The following is an 18,682-nucleotide window of genomic DNA, read 5'->3' as shown; positions in this document are numbered from 1 at the left end:
CAACTCTCTCATGACAACGAGGGCAAGATGTACTCTTCTCCCCACGTTACATGGTGAAGGCATCGCCCTGCTTTTGCCAACCTTGGCACCCTTTCTGAGACCATCACTGTTCCCTTGCTGTTTCAGACACTGGAATGAGGCAAGGGATAGCATAAAGAAGAAGAGAACCTACCAGGGTCAGGGATCTGGTTTTATTTATTTATTTATTTTTTATTTTCTCAGGGGTCTGTAAAGTACCTTAGCAGTTCTTTATTTCAACACCCACTTTGAGGCATGAACCTGACTTAGAACATCTGACACCTGACTTTTGCTTGAATACCTCTGATGTCAGGGAGCTCACTACCTTACTAAGCTGTCCATTACATCTCTGAGCCATTCTGATTGTAAGAAGTCTCCAACACACTGAATGTAAAATTGTAACCCTGTGGTTTCTATCCATTTGTTCTGGTTGTTCTTGCCTTGTGTCTTCTCAGAACAGTCTTTACTCCCTTACCTATGACGGTCCTCCACATAAATGGCAGTGGTTCCCACACACCTCCGGAGTCCCCCTCCTTAGGCTGGCCACCTTTCTATCACCTTTTCCTCACACAACATAGCTTTGCATTCCATCACCATCCAGGTTTACATGCATATATTAGTATATTTATTATGGTGATTTAAGGAGACTGATCACTTTAGAAACAAAAAGTAAAATCCTAGTGGTCAGATGCCCTCTTAACGGAGTAAGGTCTACCTGGTGCTGTAGTTCATGTCTTGAGCTATTTAACCCTGGCTGAGTCTCTCTGTTAGGCTGATCACCACTAAAGTGTAAGGTCTTCAGGGCAGGGAGTTTGTCCAGTGCTGAATCTTCAGAGTCCTGTGATGAATGAGTGAATGAATGAGTGACTGAATGAATGAATGGGAGAAATCTAGGACTTTCCATTTGCAGATTTTAGAGTTGGTTATTATTCATTCTACTTCTAGCCTCCTTTATTTTAATTTGCTTAACTTAACTGTTTTGGGTCTCCATTTCTAGACCTAAAAGTGCAGTAAAATAACAATACCCTTTCTCACTTGACTGTCAAGAGGGAAAAGTAATTGCAAAGTCATCTGTGAATAGAAGACACTAGATATTCCATACATAACACAAGTTGAGAAAAAGTTCATGGGTTCAAATACAGTGTACATAGGATCTTGTATCCTATATCACCAAAGCAAGAAGTCTTTTACACTTTACTTTTTTTTTTTTTTTTTTTGAGACAGAGTCTTGTTTCATCGCCAGGCTGGAGTGCAGTGGTGCGATCTCGGCTCACTGCAATCTCCGCCTCCTGGATTCAGGCAATTCTCCTGCCTCAGCATCCCGAGTAGCTGGGACTACAGGTGCGCGCCACCACACCCAGCTAATTTTTGTATTTTAAGTAGAGATAGGGTTTCACCATGTTGGCCAGGATGGTCTTGATCTCTTGACCTTGTGATCCACCCGCCTTGGCCTCCCAAAATGCTGGGATTACAGGCGTGAGCCACCATGCCTGGCCTGTCTTTTACACTTTTCTGTGCACACACAAGAAATCAATGTTTGAGTGCAGGAACTTAAATGAATCATTATAATAACCACCAATAAATGTCTACTGAAAGTAGTATGACTATAGTTAACAATACTGTGTTGTATATTTGAAAGTAACTAGAAGAGAGGATTTTTAATGTTCTTACTACAAAAAAATGATAAATGTATGAGGTGATAGACATGCTAAATATTCTGAATTATTACACAATTTATACATGTATCAGAACTGCACCTCATACATACAATTATTATATGCCAACTAAAAAGATTTTTAAAAGTCTGCTGAATTATTGAAACTCATGTGAGAATCCACCCATTTTCAACAGGGATAAACTGAGAATGGTAGATAATCAGAGGGAGTTTCCCTACTGATTCAATTACGCTCTACAGAGGCTGCCAGACTTCAATTTTCACAACTCTCAGCCTTATGCAAACTGCTTTAATGTCCTTTGAGAAGGAGGCGATGTATCGTATGGGAAAGAAGGAGAGAGACCAGGCTGCAAGCTCGCCTTGGAACGACTTTTCTGCCACCAACACATTTTCGGCCAAGGCGTGAAAGGAAAAACAAAACAGAAACCAACCCACTCTTTCCTCTCCTTCCTCCGACAGATGTGGAGCCCAGAGGCACAGCAGTGTGGACTTAGAGAGCTGAAAGCAACTCCAAAGTTTGTTGCTGGGTGTGGGTTTCAGAGCTTGCAACTACGTTTGTTCAGACGCGGTGGAAATCGAGCATTATGCAACACTATGAATAGGGAACGCTCCCTGTGTCACTATTTAGAAACTGGATGCCAGGCTTCCAATCCCCAAATCAATACAGCCTCCTCCAGGAGCCAGCTTTTCAGAAAATCCTGGCTTTAACGGAAGTACTCTGCTACGTGGGGAATCAGAAGGATCTGACCCATCTTCCAGACACAAGCCTGGTGGGTGAGAGTTTCTGCTGGTGTGAGAAAGTTTGGCAAGGTAGTGTTGTTCCTGAAGTGTGTGGGTGAAATGGCCTCTGCAGTTGGAGGGCAGGGACCTGGCCTGATTTATCTTTGCAACCCCCTCACTTGGGCAGCAGCCAGGACCTCGCTCCACCCTTCATCACCGCCATCGTCACTCCCCCCACAATCTTACTTCGTTCCTTTTAATCTGGGTCTGATGATCTTGTCTCATCAACACCCTCGATTCCCTTCCTCCTTGTCCTTCTCACTGAAAAATTTTCCAACTGGGTTCTCACCTTCATTGCTTAGTTGTTAGGGGAAAAAAATGTGTTCAGCTGTGCTAGCTGGTGCCTCACAAATTACGGGCAATGACCTTGCAGCATTTTCTCATTGGCTACCTCTCCAGGAGAGGAATTGTTATTAGCCCCATTAACCAGATAAGAAGACTGAGACGCAATTAATTGTCTGTCATTGGTAGATTTTCATAACGTCTTGGGAGAAATATTAGAATTATGTATGCTTTTCTTGTCAGCTAGGAATAGTTGCTGCTAATTAAATCTGGATAACATTTTGACTCCTCACCACACCTGATTATCACTTTGGTTTAATTGGTCAAGATTTTTTTTTTATTTTGAGACAAAGTTTTACTCTTGTTGCCCAGGCTGGAGTGCAATGGTGCGATCTGGGTTCACTGCAACCTCTGCTTCCCAGGTTCAAGCAATTCTCCTGCCTCAGCCTCCCGTGTAGCTGGGATTACAGGCGCCCGCCACCACGCCCAGCTAATTTTTGTATTTTTAGTAGAGACGGGGTTTACCATGTTGGCCAGGCTGGTCTCGAACTCCTGAGCTCAGGTGACTCACCTGCCTCAGCCTCCCAAAGTGTTGGGATTTCAAGCGTGAGCCAGCATGCCTGGCCTTATTTGGTCAAGATTTTTTAAGCCCTTAGAAAAGTGACAATAGGAAACCTGTGTTTATTTTCTCAGAAATCTTTGGAGGTGACACAATCAGGAAAAGGAAACTAGGGTGAAATCCCAAGTTCCTGGCTGACTGAGCTCTAGGAATGAGCGAGTTTCTTTATATCATCTCCTAGTATTATTATTAAAACGTGAAATCCACCTAATCTTACTTCATGAGTTAGTTTGATCTTTAGCCACTTAGCTGTGTAGAGAATGCCAGGAGCTGTCTGCTAATTCTATTCAATCTTACTTCTGGAGATTATGTGCAGGGGTTTTAAAGATACACTGTTTCTAAATTGGGAAACGGGAGAAATCCTGTTCCGATGCATTTCTTTGCTCATCTGTGAGCACTGCCTTCTCAAACCATTGCCCACCACTCCACAGCTTGTCAGCAGTCCCCTTGGGCCCTTCCCAAAAGTCACTTCAATTCAGTAAGAGGGGTGAGGTGTAGCAAACAGAGGGCTTGGCAGGGAAATCAGAAATGGGTGGGAGTCTGGACCCAGTTTTGCCTGATGCTAACTTGCTATGACTGACCTTTAGCCAGTCCACTTCTGTGTCTTCATTTGCACGAAAAAGGAGTGGATTACTCTTGCTACTCAAAGTGTGACCCAGGGACCAGTAGCATGGGTATCACCTGGAAGCTTGTTAGAAACAGAGCCGCAGGCCTCACCCCAGACCTTATGAATCAGAATCTGCATGTTAACAAGATTCCCAGGGGATCCATGGGCACATTAAAGTGTGAGAAGCCCTGGATTAAATGGATTATTGACCCTATGATTTATTTTAGTTCTTTTTGGCTGTTGTTTTGATATGTAACAATGGTGTATTATTTATGTTGTACAGCATGATGTTTTGATATATGTGTACATTGTGGAATGGCTACATCAAGCCGTGCTAGGTAATACATGCATAACCTTGATCCTATGATTTAAAAATACATGTTTGGCCGGGCGCAATGGCTCATGCCTGTAATGCTAGCACTTTGGGAGGCCGAGGCAGTGGGATCGCCTGAGGTCAGGAGTTCGAGACCAGTCTGGCTAACATGGCGAAACCCTGTCTCTACTAAAAATACAAAAGTTAGCCGGGTGCAGTGGCCCACATGTGTAATCCCAGCTACTGAGAAGGCTGTGGCAGGAGAATCACTTGAACCCAGAAGGCAGAGGTTGCAGTGAGCTGAAATCATGCCATTGCACTCCAGCCTGGGCAACAGAGCGAGACTCTGTCTCAAAAAACAAAAATAAATGAAAATACATGTTAACAACTCTCATTCCCCCTCTCCCCAGGAGTGTACAGGCTAGTGACAAGACTTGGGTTTGATTCCTGACACTGCACACACTCAATCTATGACCCGCTCAAGCTGCTTTCTCTAAGCACCGAAACAAAGAGATGGTTCTCCGGATCAATGAGAATGTCTAAACTGACTTTATATTCCCATTATAGGGAAATCGAACATTAAAGTGAGGAACAAAAGCCCAGGCCTCTAGGAGTGGAGCTGGCTCACTGTTTTCACTTTCATTTTAATTATTATTATTATTAAAAAAAAATTTTTTTTTTGAGACAGAGTTTCACTCGTTGCCTAGCCTGAAGTTCAATGGCGTGATCTCGGCCCACCGCCGCCTCCGACTCCCGGGTTCAAGAGATTCTCCTGCCTCTGCCTCCCAAGTAGCTGGGATTACAGGCATGCGCCACCATGCCGGCTAATTTTGTATTTTTTTTTTTTTTTTTTTTTTTTTTTTGAGACGGAGTTTCACCATGTTGGTCAAGCTGGTCTCGAACGCCTTACGTTAAGTGATCCGCCCGCCTCGGTCTCCCAAAGTGCTGGGATTACAAGCGTGAGCCACCGCGCCCAGTGCATTTTAATTATTTTTTAAAAAGTAATGAAATTGTAACTAGAACTCTTTAAACTTATTTTATTTGAAATAAAACGTAAGTCACTTCATGTTGGCTTTCTTACAACCTTGCCAAGCTCTAGAAATATTATTCAGCCTCTCATTCCAAATTCACATCCAGGCGAAGACTTTTCTCTCCAGTTCGCAGCTGGGGACGGATAGGTAAATAAAAAATTAGTTGCCGGGCTGGACCTCGGAGAGACCACACCTTGGAACGCCAGCTGAAAACCATCGCTGGGAAACTCCCCCGTCCTAGCGCCACTGAAACACTCTTCCTCCGAGTCTCCGCCTCCTCCTGACGGAAGCCGCGGGAGGCGGAGCTATTGCCGCGAATAGGAACCTCCATGCTTCCCTGGCGCTTCAGTTTCTTGCCGGACGCTAAAGCCCGACGCACAAATCGAGAATGGACCATTCTTTTAACTCATACAAACTCGAGACATTCGCCAGGAAATCTATAGAAAAATTCCAGAAGCATCTTTTCACTTATATTCTATAATACTGGCAAGCTTAAGACGTAAAAGAGCACTTTAGGACAAGTCATTCTGCTTTCCCTCTCAACTTTGAGCCTGAGCTACTTGGGCTCGCTTATCGTCACTTCCGGTAATCGAACTGTGACTTTCGGAAACTGCACGCGCCGAGCGAGGAAGGTTCTTGCGGTGGTTGTGTTGCAATGGGGCGGAGGAGAGCCCCGGCCGGTGGGTCGCTGGGACGGGCCCTTATGCGCCATCAGACTCAGCGGAGCCGAAGCCATCGTCACAGTGACTCCTGGGTAAGACAGACCATGTCATCTGTCACCATGTTTTCTGTCTAGCCTGAATGTTGCAAAATTCCGGGTCAAAAGTCAGATAAGTTTTCCTGGATGGACGCCTTAGCCGGGTTTGGAAGGATGAGTTGGAGTTTTTGCGAGGCCGAGTAACAGGTCCTCCTCCTCCTGGCAAGGTCCAAAACACAAAAGTAGAAGAAGCTTGAAAGGAGAGTTAGTGTGGTGATGATGAGGCGGGGAGTGAGAGAGGCGTGGAGTGAGAATGTGAAGACTCTTCAATGCCAGAATGTGTTGAGTACGTTTGGGTTTTGCCCTAGAAGCCACTGGAGTGCTTGGAACTTTCTGAGCAGGAAAAAGACAAAACGTATTTTTGTATTAATTTGTTCAAAGAATGGATCTTCCAGAAGTGATTGGTTACTGCCAGAAATACAAAATTCAGATCCTTGCCTCACCCCTGCGAAGCACCCCCTAGTGGTTTAGCTCAAAGATAAATCATTCATTTCTTAGGTGTGACAGGACCTAATATTTTACTAGGTTACAGAAGGATCTTTAAACCATGAATGAAGTGATTTGGCTTGTGTTAATCATTCTAGTCGTTATTTTCACCATTCATTCCACCAGGAATGAATGAGAATGTATTGAGTTCTAAGATGGTGTACTAAAGTATGTACCTGGAGCTAACTAACCATGTGCCACTGTTACACCAGCTCATTTTCATCCATGTGATCTGGCAGAGTAAACAGCATACAGTGCTTATCAGTATTCATCAGGTCAGAGTTACTCTGGATATTAGATTACTGGTAATTTTTATTAGTTTTGAAGCAACTTGTTATTAATGAAGACTTTTAGGAAATAGTGGGAAGATTGAACTTGTATTCTAAAGAATTGGATCCTAATCCTTATTTTTGCTGATTCGATCACTACCTAAACTTTTGGCCCTTAATATTTATTCATACGTCATTCATTCATTTTTAGAGACAGGGTCATCACACTGTCACCTCGGCTAGAGTGCCAGTGGTGTGTTCACAACTCACCAACTCACCACAGTCTCAAACTTCTGGGCACAAATAATCCCCCTGCCTCAGTCTCTGAGTAGCTGGCATTACAGGTGCACACCACCAGGCCTGTTTTTTTAGAGACAGGGTCTTGCTGTGTTTCCCAGGGTGGTCCCAAACTCCTGGCCTCAAGCAATCCTCCTGCCTCAGCCTCTTGAGGAGCTGGAATTACAGGCACAAGCCACCATGCCTGGCAATTTTTTTATTTGTACCTATACTAAGTATATAACTTAGGGTGATGTTTATTAAACTCTGAGTTGTGTCTGGAAATCAATTTAGTGGTTTGCAACTAGCTTTTTTGTTTTTATTTTTTCCTTAGCAAGATAGAGAAATATCAGAATGTGTTATATGTAATCGGGTATGGTTTCAGTATTCTTTATTGCCCAGGCTGGAGTGCAGTGGTGTGATCTCGGTCACCACAACCTCTGCCTGCCAGATTCAAGTGATTCTCCTGCCTCAGCCTCCTGAGTAGCTGGAATTACAAGCACATACCACCATGCCCAGCTAATTTCTTTGGATTTTTAATGGAGATGGGGTTTTATCATGTTGGCTAGGCTGGTCTTGAACTCCTGGCCTCAGGTAATCCACCCACCTCGGCATCCCAAAGTTCAGGGATTACAGGCGTGAGTCACCATGCCTGGCCTGTTTCAGTATTATTTTGTTTCCATTTTACTATACTGAAGGTACTGAATGCTTGTATCACTATATGTACATACACCTTTGGGTCACTGTGTAAAATGTATTTCTTTTTTTTGGAGGTGGTCTCGTTGTGTCGCCCAAGCTGGAGTGCAGTGGCGTGATCTTGGCTCACTGCAACCTCTACCTCCCGGGTTCAAGCTATTCTCCTGCCTCAGCCTCCTGAGTAGCTGGGATTATAGGCGTGCACCACCACGATGGCTAATTTTTGTATTTTTTTTTAGTAGAGACGGGGTTTCACCATGTTGGCCAGGCTGGTCTTGAACTCCTGACCTCGTGATCCACCTGCCTCGGCCTCCCTAAGTGCTGGGATTACAGGCGTGAGCTACCTCGCCTGGCCTGTAAAATGTATTTCTTATTGTGGGACTATATCAGGTAAAGTTTTGACTAACTTTGACTAGCAGAGTCAGACAATCTGAGGTCAGGTTCTACTTCTGTCATTTAGTTTTCGACTATAGGCAGGTTATTTTATCTGTTGAAGCCTTAGTTACATCATCAGTAAAATGGAAATGCAATAAAATCCACCTCAAAAGATTTTAAAAATTAATGAAATTGTGAAAGGGAGCTGCCTATTAAAAGGTAAGAATGTGCGTCTTTAAGTATTTACTATTAATAGTATTGATTCTAAAGGGGCTGCAGCCACCCTTGAGACCACAGACTAATTGCAAGGAAGTTTAGAGCTTATTGGATGCCAAGAGCAGATGAAAGCAGCTAGGTTTATTACCCTGTGTTTGTTCATAGTTGCACACAAGTGAACTCAATGATGGCTATGATTGGGGTCGTCTTAATCTTCAGTCAGTGACTGAACAGAGCTCTCTTGATGACTTCCTTGCTACTGCCGAACTCGCAGGAACAGAGTTTGTTGCTGGTAAGTTGTTTATTGCTTAGTACACGTGACACCAGTCACATTTCCATCTGGGGCTGAGTCTTTTTTTTTTTTTTTTTTGGAGACAGAGTTTCTCTCTGTTGCCCAGGCTGAAGTGCAGTGGTGCCATCTTGGCTCACTGCAGCCTCCACCTCCTGGGTTCAAGCAATTCTCCTGCCTCAGCCTCGTGAGTGGCTGGGACTACAGGCGTGCACCACCACGCCCGGCTAATTTTTGTATTTTTTAGTAGAGATGGGGTTTCACCATGTTGGCCATGATGGTCTTGATCTCCTGACCTTGTGATCCACCTGCCTTGGCCTCCCAAAGTACTGGTATTACAGGTGTGAGCCACCATGCCTGGCCTGAGTCTTGAACAATGAGTAGCTGTTAGAAGGACAGGTGAGATGATATCAGACCTTTTACACAGACAGGCAGAGGACTCTAGTCAAGATGTGAAGCAGCAGCCAACTGTGTTCAGAAAATGGCTAGAAGTTTGGCTTTGGTCATGCAGGGGACAGGATGTGACAGGGACAGAATGTGATGAGTACAGGTGCTGAAGAGGTGGGCAAGGACCAGAGAGAACAAAGGTTTAAGGGAGGCTTTACAGGGCTTTAAGCAAGTGTGCAGCATGATTTCAGATTTCATTTTTTAGTGTTTTTGAGGGGGATGAGTGGGTTCCAGCTTGTGAGCTATGTAATTGGCAACTAAAAATTGTATATAGTTACAGTATATAATATGACGTTTGGTTATATGTATACATTGTGAAATGATTACACAATCAAGTAATGAATGTATCCATCACCTCACATTGTTTTTTTGTGTGTGTGGTGAGAACAAGATATACTGTCTTAGCAAATTTCATATTATTAACTAGTAAATACGTTGTTATTGACTGTGGTCACCAGGCTGTACATTAGATCTCCAGAACTTACTTTACTGCCTCAGTAAAACTTTACTGTTTGATCAGTATTTTCCTATTTCCCCCATTCCCTAGTCCCCGGTAACCACCATTTTATCTCTGCTTCTATGAGCTTTACTTTTTTAGATTCCACATATAAGTGAGATCATGTGGTATTTGTCTTTCTGTGCCTGAGTTATATCATGTAGCATAATGGTTCATCCATGTTGTCACAAATGTCAAGATTTCCTTTTTTTTTTTTTTTTGCAACATAAGATTTCCTTCTTTTTTAATGCAAAATAGTATTCCATTGTGTGTATGCATATGTATACATATACCAAGTTTTCTTTATCCATTCATACACTGGTGGGCATTGAGGTTGGTTCCATATCTTGCCTATTGTGACTAGTGTTACAGGGAATATGGGCATGCAGGTATGTCTAATGGCTACATCAATTTTTTTTTTTCTTTTTGCCCAGGCTGGAGTGCAATGGCGCAATCTCAGCTCACTGCAACCTCTGCCTCCCGGGTTCAAGCGATTCTCCTGCGTCAACCTCCCGACTAGCTGGAATTACAGGCATGTGCCACCATGCTCAGCTAATTTTTGTATTTTTAGTAGAGATGGGGTTTCACCATGTTGGTCAGGCTGGTCTTCAACTTCTGACCTCAGATGATCTGCCTACCTTGGCCTCTCAGAGTGCTGGGATTACAGGCGTGAGCCACCACGCCTGGCCGCTACATGAGATTTTGTTTTTTAAAAGATCACTGATGAATTTTAAGGAAGCAAGATGAGTTAGGAGACCATATCATTTTAGTCTAGCAAGATAGACAGGCCAGAACTGAAATAGGAGTAGAAGAATGGAGAAAATAAGAGGAACAAGAACACTTAAGGAGCTGGAGTAAACCAGACTTGATGGAGAGGGCGGCTTAAGTGAAAAAGAGTTGAGAGACGAAAAGAAACTCCTGGGTTTCACAATGAAATACCGCTTCGCCCACTAGGCTAGTTGAAATAAAACAGAGTATAACAAATGTTGGTGAATTTGTAGAGAAATTAGAATATCATACATTGCCGGTAGAAGTAGAAAATGGTGTCACTGTTTTAGAAAAAAATTTTGGCAGTTCCTCAAAAGGTGAAACGTGGAATTAGCATATGATCCAGCAGTCCCACTCCTGGGTCTATGCCCAAAGGAAATGAAAACACGTACACAAAAACATGTACATGTGTATTCATAGTGGCATTATTCATAATAACCATAAAGTAGAAACACCAAAAAGGCCTAAATAGGCAAATCTGTAGAAAGTAGATTATTTCCCCCAGTTACCTGGGGGTGGACAGTGACTGCTGATGGGTAAAGGTTTCTTTGGGGCGATGAAAATATTCTAAAATGGATTGTGGTGATGGCCGCACAACTCTAAATATGCTGAAAGTCGTTGAATTGTATGCTTTAATGGATGCATTGTATAATATGTGAATCCTATCTTAGTAAAGTTATTTTCTTTTTAAAGTCAGTAGTAATCTCTGCCAGAACAGTGTTAGTGGAGTGATAGAGCCACAAGTGGAATCTAGAGAAACAGAAAGTGGGAGGTGAGGACATCAAGGAATGAGCATGTTGTATTCTTCTGAAACAGCTGACTGTTGCAGGGAAAGAGAAATGTAAGGGTGTGTGTGAGAAGGATCAGGGTTAATGGCAGTATGTTCTTAGGTTATGGAGTGAGACAGTTGAGGAGGGGTTGGAAAGTTTGCTTTGGCAGTATCTGTTAGAAGTTTACAGATGCAGGCTGGGTGCAGTGGCACACACCTGTAACCCCAGCACTTTGGGAGGCTGAGGTGGGTGGGTCACCTGAGGTTAGGAGTTTGAGGCCAGCCTGGCCAATATGGCAAAACCCTATCTCTACTAAAAATACAAAAATTAGCCAGGCATGGTGGCGCAGGCCTGTAGTCCTAGCTACTCAGGAGGCTGAGGTGGGAGGATCACTTGAGCCTGGGAGGCAGAGGTTGCAGTGAACCGAGATTGTGCCACTGCACTCCAGCCTGGGTGACAGAGTGAGATCTTGTCTCAAAAAAAAAAAAGTTTACAGTTGCATATCCTATGACCCAGCACTTCTACTTCTCAGTGTCTACCCTAGAGCAGCAGAATTGCTCAGAGAACTCTTTAATACATAGATTCCTGGTCTCATCCTCTAGACTCTAGAGCATCTAATTCAGTGAGTGTGTGTTAGAGCTGGAGCATTTACATTTTTATCAAGCTCCCAGATGATGGTGTATTTTCATAATGAAAACTTGGAAACTGAATGTTCCAATAGCAGGGAAAATGCTAAATAAACTGTGATATAGTCACAGTATGAAACACTGTGTGGTAGTCAAAAACAGTGTCGTAACTCTCGATAGTTCCTTGGCATAAAACTTCATTTGGGAATAATAATTTATCCAAGGCTAGAAGAATCTAAATCAAGAAAGCTGAAACTCTTAGGCTCTCATTTGTAGTTTTCTAAGTTTATCAGTATGACCCACACTCTGGTATCTGTATTGCCTCCTTTTTTTTTAGATGGAATCTCGCTGTGTCACCCAGTCTGGAGTGCAGTGGCGCGATCTCAGCTCACTGCGATTCTCCTGCCTCAGCCTCCCAAGTAGCTGAGACTACAGGCACCCACCACCATGGCCAGCTAATTTTTGTATTTTTACTAGAGATGGGGTTTCACCATATTGGCTAAGCTGGTCTCGAACTCGTGACTTCAGGTGATCCGCCTGCCTCAGCCTCCCGAGTAGCTGGGACTACAGGCGTGTGCCACTGCACCTGGCTAATTTGGTATTTTTAGTAGAGACAAGGTTTTACTATGTTGGCCAGACCGGTCTTGAACTCCTGATCTTGTGATCCGCCTACCTTGGCCTCCCTCAAAGTGTAATCCCTCCTTGTAATCCCTCAAAGTGCTGGGATTACAGGAGTGAGCCACCGTGCCTGGTGCTATATTGCCTCTTAAGTAATAGTACTTTTCTTTATTTCAACAGAGAAACTCAATATTAAGTTTGTGACGGCTGAGGCTAGAACTGGACTGCTATCTTTTGAGGAGAGCCAGAGAATTAAGAAGCTCCACGAAGAAAACAAACAGTTCTTGTGTATACCAAGGAGGTGAGTTGAAGAAGAATTTACAATGCCACAAAACATACAAGACCACTAAGTATTCGTTCTTTTTCTCAGCTGCCACAATTAGATCCAAATTCCCTATTTTGTTTTGGTTACTTCTGTGAGGAATTTTTTTTCCTTCTATGATTGTTTCAGACCAAACTGGGACAAAAAAACTAGCCCAGAAGAACTCAAACAGGCAGAGAAGGATAACTTTCTAGAATGGAGACGTCAGCTTGTCCGGTGAGTATTGTAGACTCTGTGAATACTTACCTTACCTTGAAATCCTGAGTCCAGACATTTGGCGTGCATGCATGGCCATTTGCATTTTGAAGTTTTGGTTCTTTTGAAAAGGAAATGGTAGCATTCTACTGACAAGGACAAATAGATGTGTGTGCAAAAACGTTGCTAGGTGCATATGCATCCTTGCACAGAGATAGTGAGTTGGTGACTCTGTTCAGTTCCTGGCCTTTTCTTTCATTCCCTTCTTTGGCCATTGGGCACTCTGGAGTTGATCACTGTGCTCCTGCACATTTTTCCAGTAAGAGTTGTGGGAAAGAAATAACTTTATGTGATAGATAAGATAGATAAACTTCCAGGGCATAAATAGCTTCAGAATAAAATTTGAATTTGGTGGCGTATTGTATAAATAAATAGTATTTTTATGGTGTCTCAGTAGGAAATACATAAAATAATTTGACTCGATGTTTGTACATAGTACTTATTTTTAATGTAATGAATTTGAGCATTTGCACTGCTAAAAATTGTCTATTGTAATCTGGCAAAGATACAAACTTCTCACTCAAAAACTAGGCTAGAAGAGGAACAAAAGCTGATACTGACTCCATTTGAACGAAATTTGGACTTCTGGCGCCAGCTCTGGAGAGTCCTTGAGAGAAGGTGAAGTACCATTTTCTTTTGTGTAATAAAGACGTTGTAGTGACGTTATATTAGATTTGGATGTTGATATAGGCTTATAGGCTAGGGGTATCGGGAATTAAGTTATGCAGAGGGTTACTAAGAATTATAAAAAGTATGATATTACCATATATTTTGTATAGTTTTTTTGTTATTAGATAAATATGTTGATAAGTGTATGAGAATATTGAATATTTTCCGTAAGATGAATTCTGAAGCATCTATATAGATATTTTAGCAAATGTATATTGAGTGTCTACTGGTAATATGAAAAATATGGGTACAAAAAGAGTTAAGTTCCTGCCTGCAAAGAGCATATATGTTATAGGGAGAGGCAAATGTCAAAGCTCATGTCAGCCAACTTTCACCACGGTCAGCAAAGTGCTAAGCAAAGCAACTGGCACCAGAGGCACACAGACGAATGAATGAATGAATGAATTCTTGTGCTCAGAGACTTAATACATAGTAAAATACAGAGGGCGGTATAATTCCTGCTTTGCTGCAGATAGAAAGGCAGTGGGCCGAGTCATAGCAGAGGAAAGAGCAGTTGATAATTATTGAGGAAATCACGAGAATTTTTTTTAACTGGGCTCTGAAAAGAAGAGAATGATTTTGACAAATTGAGAATGGAAGATTTTTACAAGTGTCTCTAGTCTCACCTCTTTGGTATAGTTAAAAGATGTTTGTTTTCCTCAAGGAGTTTCTGAATTACTTTCAAGGACTCCATAAATGAACCTTGTATTTGAAATGATGTTTTTTAACAACGACCCTTCAGGCCATTTTTTTTTCTCTGAAATCTATAAAGTGAACCTAGCAAGAACACTAGGAAACATAATGTTTTAATTGGGATTCTCAGAAAGAATCTTATCATATTTAGCATTGTAATTAAGAAAACAGCCCAGCTCACGCCTGTAATCCCAGCACTTTGGGAGAGCAAGGCAGGTGGATCACTTGAAGTCAGAAGTTTGAGACCAGTCTGAGCAACATGATGAAATCCTGTCCCTACTAAAAATGCAAAAATTAGCCAGGCTTGGTGGCATGTGCCTGTAATCCCAGCTACTCGGGAGGCTGAGGCAGGAGAATCGCTTGAACCCAGGAAGTGGAGGTTGCAATGAGCCGAGATCGCACCACTGCACTCCGGTCTGGGTAACAGAGCGAGACTCTGTCTCCAAAAAAAGAAAACAGGACTCGGATTAAGCTTGTAAAAAGTCACTTACGTTTCTAATTAGGGTGATGACAATTAAAGTCACTTAAATACCCCCATCCTCTGCTCTCTGGGGGTACAGAAAGGGCTCTTGGGCTGGGATGTGGGGAGGTCAGAGAAGCAGGGCACACCTCTTAGGCGGAAAAAAGGAAAAGCTTACTGCTGATTACCAGCTCCATGCAGGCTCCTTTTACTAAATTAGGCATGAGGAGAGGGGCAGAACCATTCACCCGGGGAACTGGGGAACTTCTTCTGTGGAGCAGAGTAGACTCTTCTTTGGTGCCTCCTTGGTAGTTGAGGCTGTGTGCTCCCGAGAAGGCCCGTTTTCTTATTTCCAAAGAGAAGTGGTAACAAGCATGGAAGTACTGCAGCCTGGACCTTGAGGGGAGCCCCTCCACCTTCACACTCCATTACAGTTATTCTTTTGTTTTCAGAGACTTTCCTGCTTCCCCTATCATCTATCTTTCCTCTTTGTTCCTTTTCTCTTTATTCTGGTTTCTGACTGTTACGGAAGAGGCCTTCCTTCGATGTCTAGTGATGTTTGTCTGTCTGTATATTTAAGAACAAAGCATTACAAAGCCGATTGACAGGCCTCCCTGTTTAGGTGGAATTTGCCAGCTGGTGAGCTTCGCTGTAGGGTGCCTGGGCAGGAGTCAGTTTTATTTTGTAGGAATACCCCAAGATGTTAAGATCTGTCCTTTGCCCAGAGCCAGTCAGTTTTTAAAAAGAAGAATGACCTCCTGGCAGGAAAGGGGCAGGAGGTGGTATAATACAAGGCTGTGGGGCATCTTCACAGTTCAGTATCTTCAGGGGCTTACGTTTCATTCCCCTTTTTGCACTGTGGCGGCTCTTTCCCATTTTCCCTGTTTCTGAGGTCCCAGTCCTGGAACGTCTCAAGTTCATTTTCTCCATAGTAAACTCCAGCCTTCTGCTGTTGGGAGTGGGGAAGCGGGGCTGTGTGATGGGTTGTAGTTGCCTCTCTGAATGGAACAGAGGAGTTGACCTACGAGCTCACTGTTCAGAGTGGTTACAGGCCCAGGCCTCATTCTTGCCCTTGAGAGAGAGAGCTGATGCTTCTAATCCTGGGCTTTCTTTGTTGTCTGGGGCATGACCAGGTTTGCTTCTTATCGGTTTGATATTTGGTTGCTGCTATTCTTTCTCTTTATCCTAATGAATTTCAGCCTTTGTTTTTGTAGGTTTTGAGAGGGAGCAGAGGTAACCATCTGTGTTGAGTTGTAACAGGAAGCCCGTCTTACACTTTTTACATCCCTGAATAACTTCCCAAGTGAGCCTGTACATCTCGAAACTTCCAGCTTCCATTGGATTACAGTATTACTTGCTCTGTTATTTTTATTATGTGGTATTTCTCCTTTTTTAAAATAAGAGAAAATGTTTCCTAACTCAAGGAATACAGTTGTCAGAAAGTGGATCTGAGTTACATAGAAATATTTATTTAAAAATGACTGCCGCCACATCTTTGAATGGGAAATATTTATTGATGTCTTCTCCACAGCAGATGTCTCCTGTTTGGTAACAGGCTGGCTAAGCCATCTGCCTCTTTAATTCTAATAGTGGTGGTCAGAAAAGATTAGACGTATAATATGTCATTGAAATGCAGGAAACTGCAGAGGCACTGAGGGCAGAATACTGTATTCCAGTAAGATAAGGCACTTCCATTGTGCTGTATCGACCCTGACTGCTCTGTGGCTGGCGCTTTGCTCCGCATCCTCATTCAGCACATGAAGCAGCTGTCTTAAAATGTCTTCTTTTCTTACTGGTGTTTCTAAACTGACTGTTCTTTCTATACGTTCAGTTTGTCGACATAATGTTTGTAGACGTTGTGGTTTTAGTTGATTAGGCTTTGTCCATTTTTTGGCAATCATTTTTTCATTTACTATTAAATATCCCATTTGAAAGTGAATGCTTACCTTAAAGAAGGAAATACTAGAACCAGCTTAACTAGAGAACTTAAAAAACAATTTGTCCAAAATTAGCAAGTTTGTGAGTTTCTTTGCATCACAGGATTATGCTAAAATTGTAACTATTCTAAAAGAAGATGGACTTTTAATGTCAAAAGTGTGCCCTAAATGGTAGCCTTAATTCCTTGGTGTTTAGCATATTTGCAAAGTTCCCCCAGAAAAGGCTGGTTAACAGAATAAGGATTTTGGGGAGACCCTGCTGTGAGGTAGTAGTCATGCATCTGTAGCTTATTTCCTTCCAGTGGCAGTCACGGTGGGCCTTTATAACATCCAGCCTCAGAGGCTGAAGGAAGGGAGGAGCCTCCCAGAGAAGCGAATTTTTTTTTTCCACTTGCGGTGCTGGAGACCTGCAGTCCCCACTGTATTTGTGAGGGATTTGAGGGGCCTGCCATCGGCTGCAGGTTGCCTTATTGCCATACCTTCTGTGATGGAAGAAGTTGGACGTGCCCTTCCTGCTCAGCCGGGCACCCTAAATCGCTACTTTCCTGTTTTGTGGTTTTGCCATTTAGACACATTCTTGGAATCGGTGGATGATTGTTTCCCAAAAATATGCTTTCTTCCTTGTTATTCCTGGGTTTAAATAAGATACTAGTTTCAATAGTGGCAGGTGTCAGTGAGTGATTTACTAGTTTCTTTTGAGGCCTTAACATGAATGCAGATTAGGGATTGAATATTTAGTAGACTTCACCTTGGAGTGAAGTGTTTGGAATACTGTTTTATCTCACCAGGAGAGTTTCATAGTACAGTGGATGTTTTGACAATGAAACATCATCTGAACCCCTCTAAGCTATATGAGAGCAATAGTATGTTATGATTAAGAGCATAACCTCTGGTCCAAGCTGCCTGGGTTCCCATTCTGGCTGTGTTACTTATTAGCTGGTGGCTCTGGGCAAGTTACTTAAGTGCCCTGAGCCTTAAGTCACTCATACATAAACTGGGAATAATTATACCTTAAAAAATTAACATATGGGCCAGGCGTGGTGGGTCACGCCTGTAATCCCAGCACTTTGGGAGGCCAAGGTGGGCTGATCACCTGAGGTCAGGAGTTCGAGACTAGCCTGACCAACATGGAGAAACCCCATCTCTACTAAAAATACAAAATTAGCCAGGTGTGGTGGTGCATGCCTGTAATTCCAGCTACTTGGGAGGCTGAGACAGGAGAATCTTTGAACCCGGGAGGCAAAGGTTGCAGTGAGCCTTGATCGTGCTATTGCACTCCAGCCTGGGCAACAAGAGCGAAACGCCATCTCATAAAAAAAAATTAATATATGTCCAGTGCTTCATACATTGCAAGTGTTTGCTACTGGCCATTATTATGTGGTTAATAACCCCTTTCGCTTCACAGTGATAGGTCTATGTCATGTTTGTTTTTCAGTGATATTGTGGTCCAGATAGTAGATGCTCGAAACCCACTCCTGTTTAGATGTGAGGATTTGGTAAGTCAAGTTTGACAAAATTCAAACATAAGTCCTTTGAGTAGCAATGAAAGGGCCGTGTCACTCAGCACAATAACTGTAGGCATACACTCTTTCCTCTCTGGCATTGTTTAATTAGGCCTCCTCTCCTTCCAAGGTCAGGAGCTTACATAATGCCACTGTTTAGACAGATGTTTTCTCTTCTCAAACAATTGTTTCCATCTGCAAGAAGTCACAGACACTTACATGGGCTTTCTAGCTTTTAGTTTAGAAGCCACTTAATAGGCATTTGCCAGTTTCCCATTTTTCAGGAAACACCCGTTGAAATAGCGTTTTATTTATTTTAGCATATTGCTGGTCAGTTCACTTTTTAATTCATCCCATAAGTTCTCTCTTCTCACACTTCAGTTATGACTCCCTGTGGTATTTTACAAGTGAGCTAAGTTTATGAAACACC

The 18,682-nt window shown here is 42.8% G+C and overlaps 1 protein-coding gene across 1 annotated transcript in view; it reads left to right on the top strand.

Moving 5' to 3' along the window:
- The first annotated feature begins 5,364 nt into the window (after nt 1-5,364).
- The window catches only part of LSG1 (large 60S subunit nuclear export GTPase 1), a 31,487-nt gene continuing 18,169 nt past the window's right edge, over nt 5,365-18,682 (top strand). Inside the window, exons 1-6 of the mRNA XM_012448958.3 lie at nt 5,365-6,079; nt 8,566-8,692; nt 12,595-12,715; nt 12,866-12,952; nt 13,523-13,609; nt 18,186-18,246. Coding sequence (XP_012304381.1) covers nt 5,981-6,079; nt 8,566-8,692; nt 12,595-12,715; nt 12,866-12,952; nt 13,523-13,609; nt 18,186-18,246 — 582 coding nt within the window. The 5' untranslated portion in view covers nt 5,365-5,980. The remainder of the gene's footprint in view (nt 6,080-8,565; nt 8,693-12,594; nt 12,716-12,865; nt 12,953-13,522; nt 13,610-18,185; nt 18,247-18,682) is intronic.

The sequence above is a fragment of the Aotus nancymaae genome, unplaced genomic scaffold (assembly GCF_030222135.1).
Source record: "Aotus nancymaae isolate 86718 unplaced genomic scaffold, 86718_ANA_hifiasm-v0.15.2.pri h1tg000067l, whole genome shotgun sequence".
Lineage (NCBI taxonomy): Eukaryota > Metazoa > Chordata > Mammalia > Primates > Aotidae > Aotus > Aotus nancymaae.
This window is presented reverse-complemented; position numbering and strand designations above follow the sequence as displayed.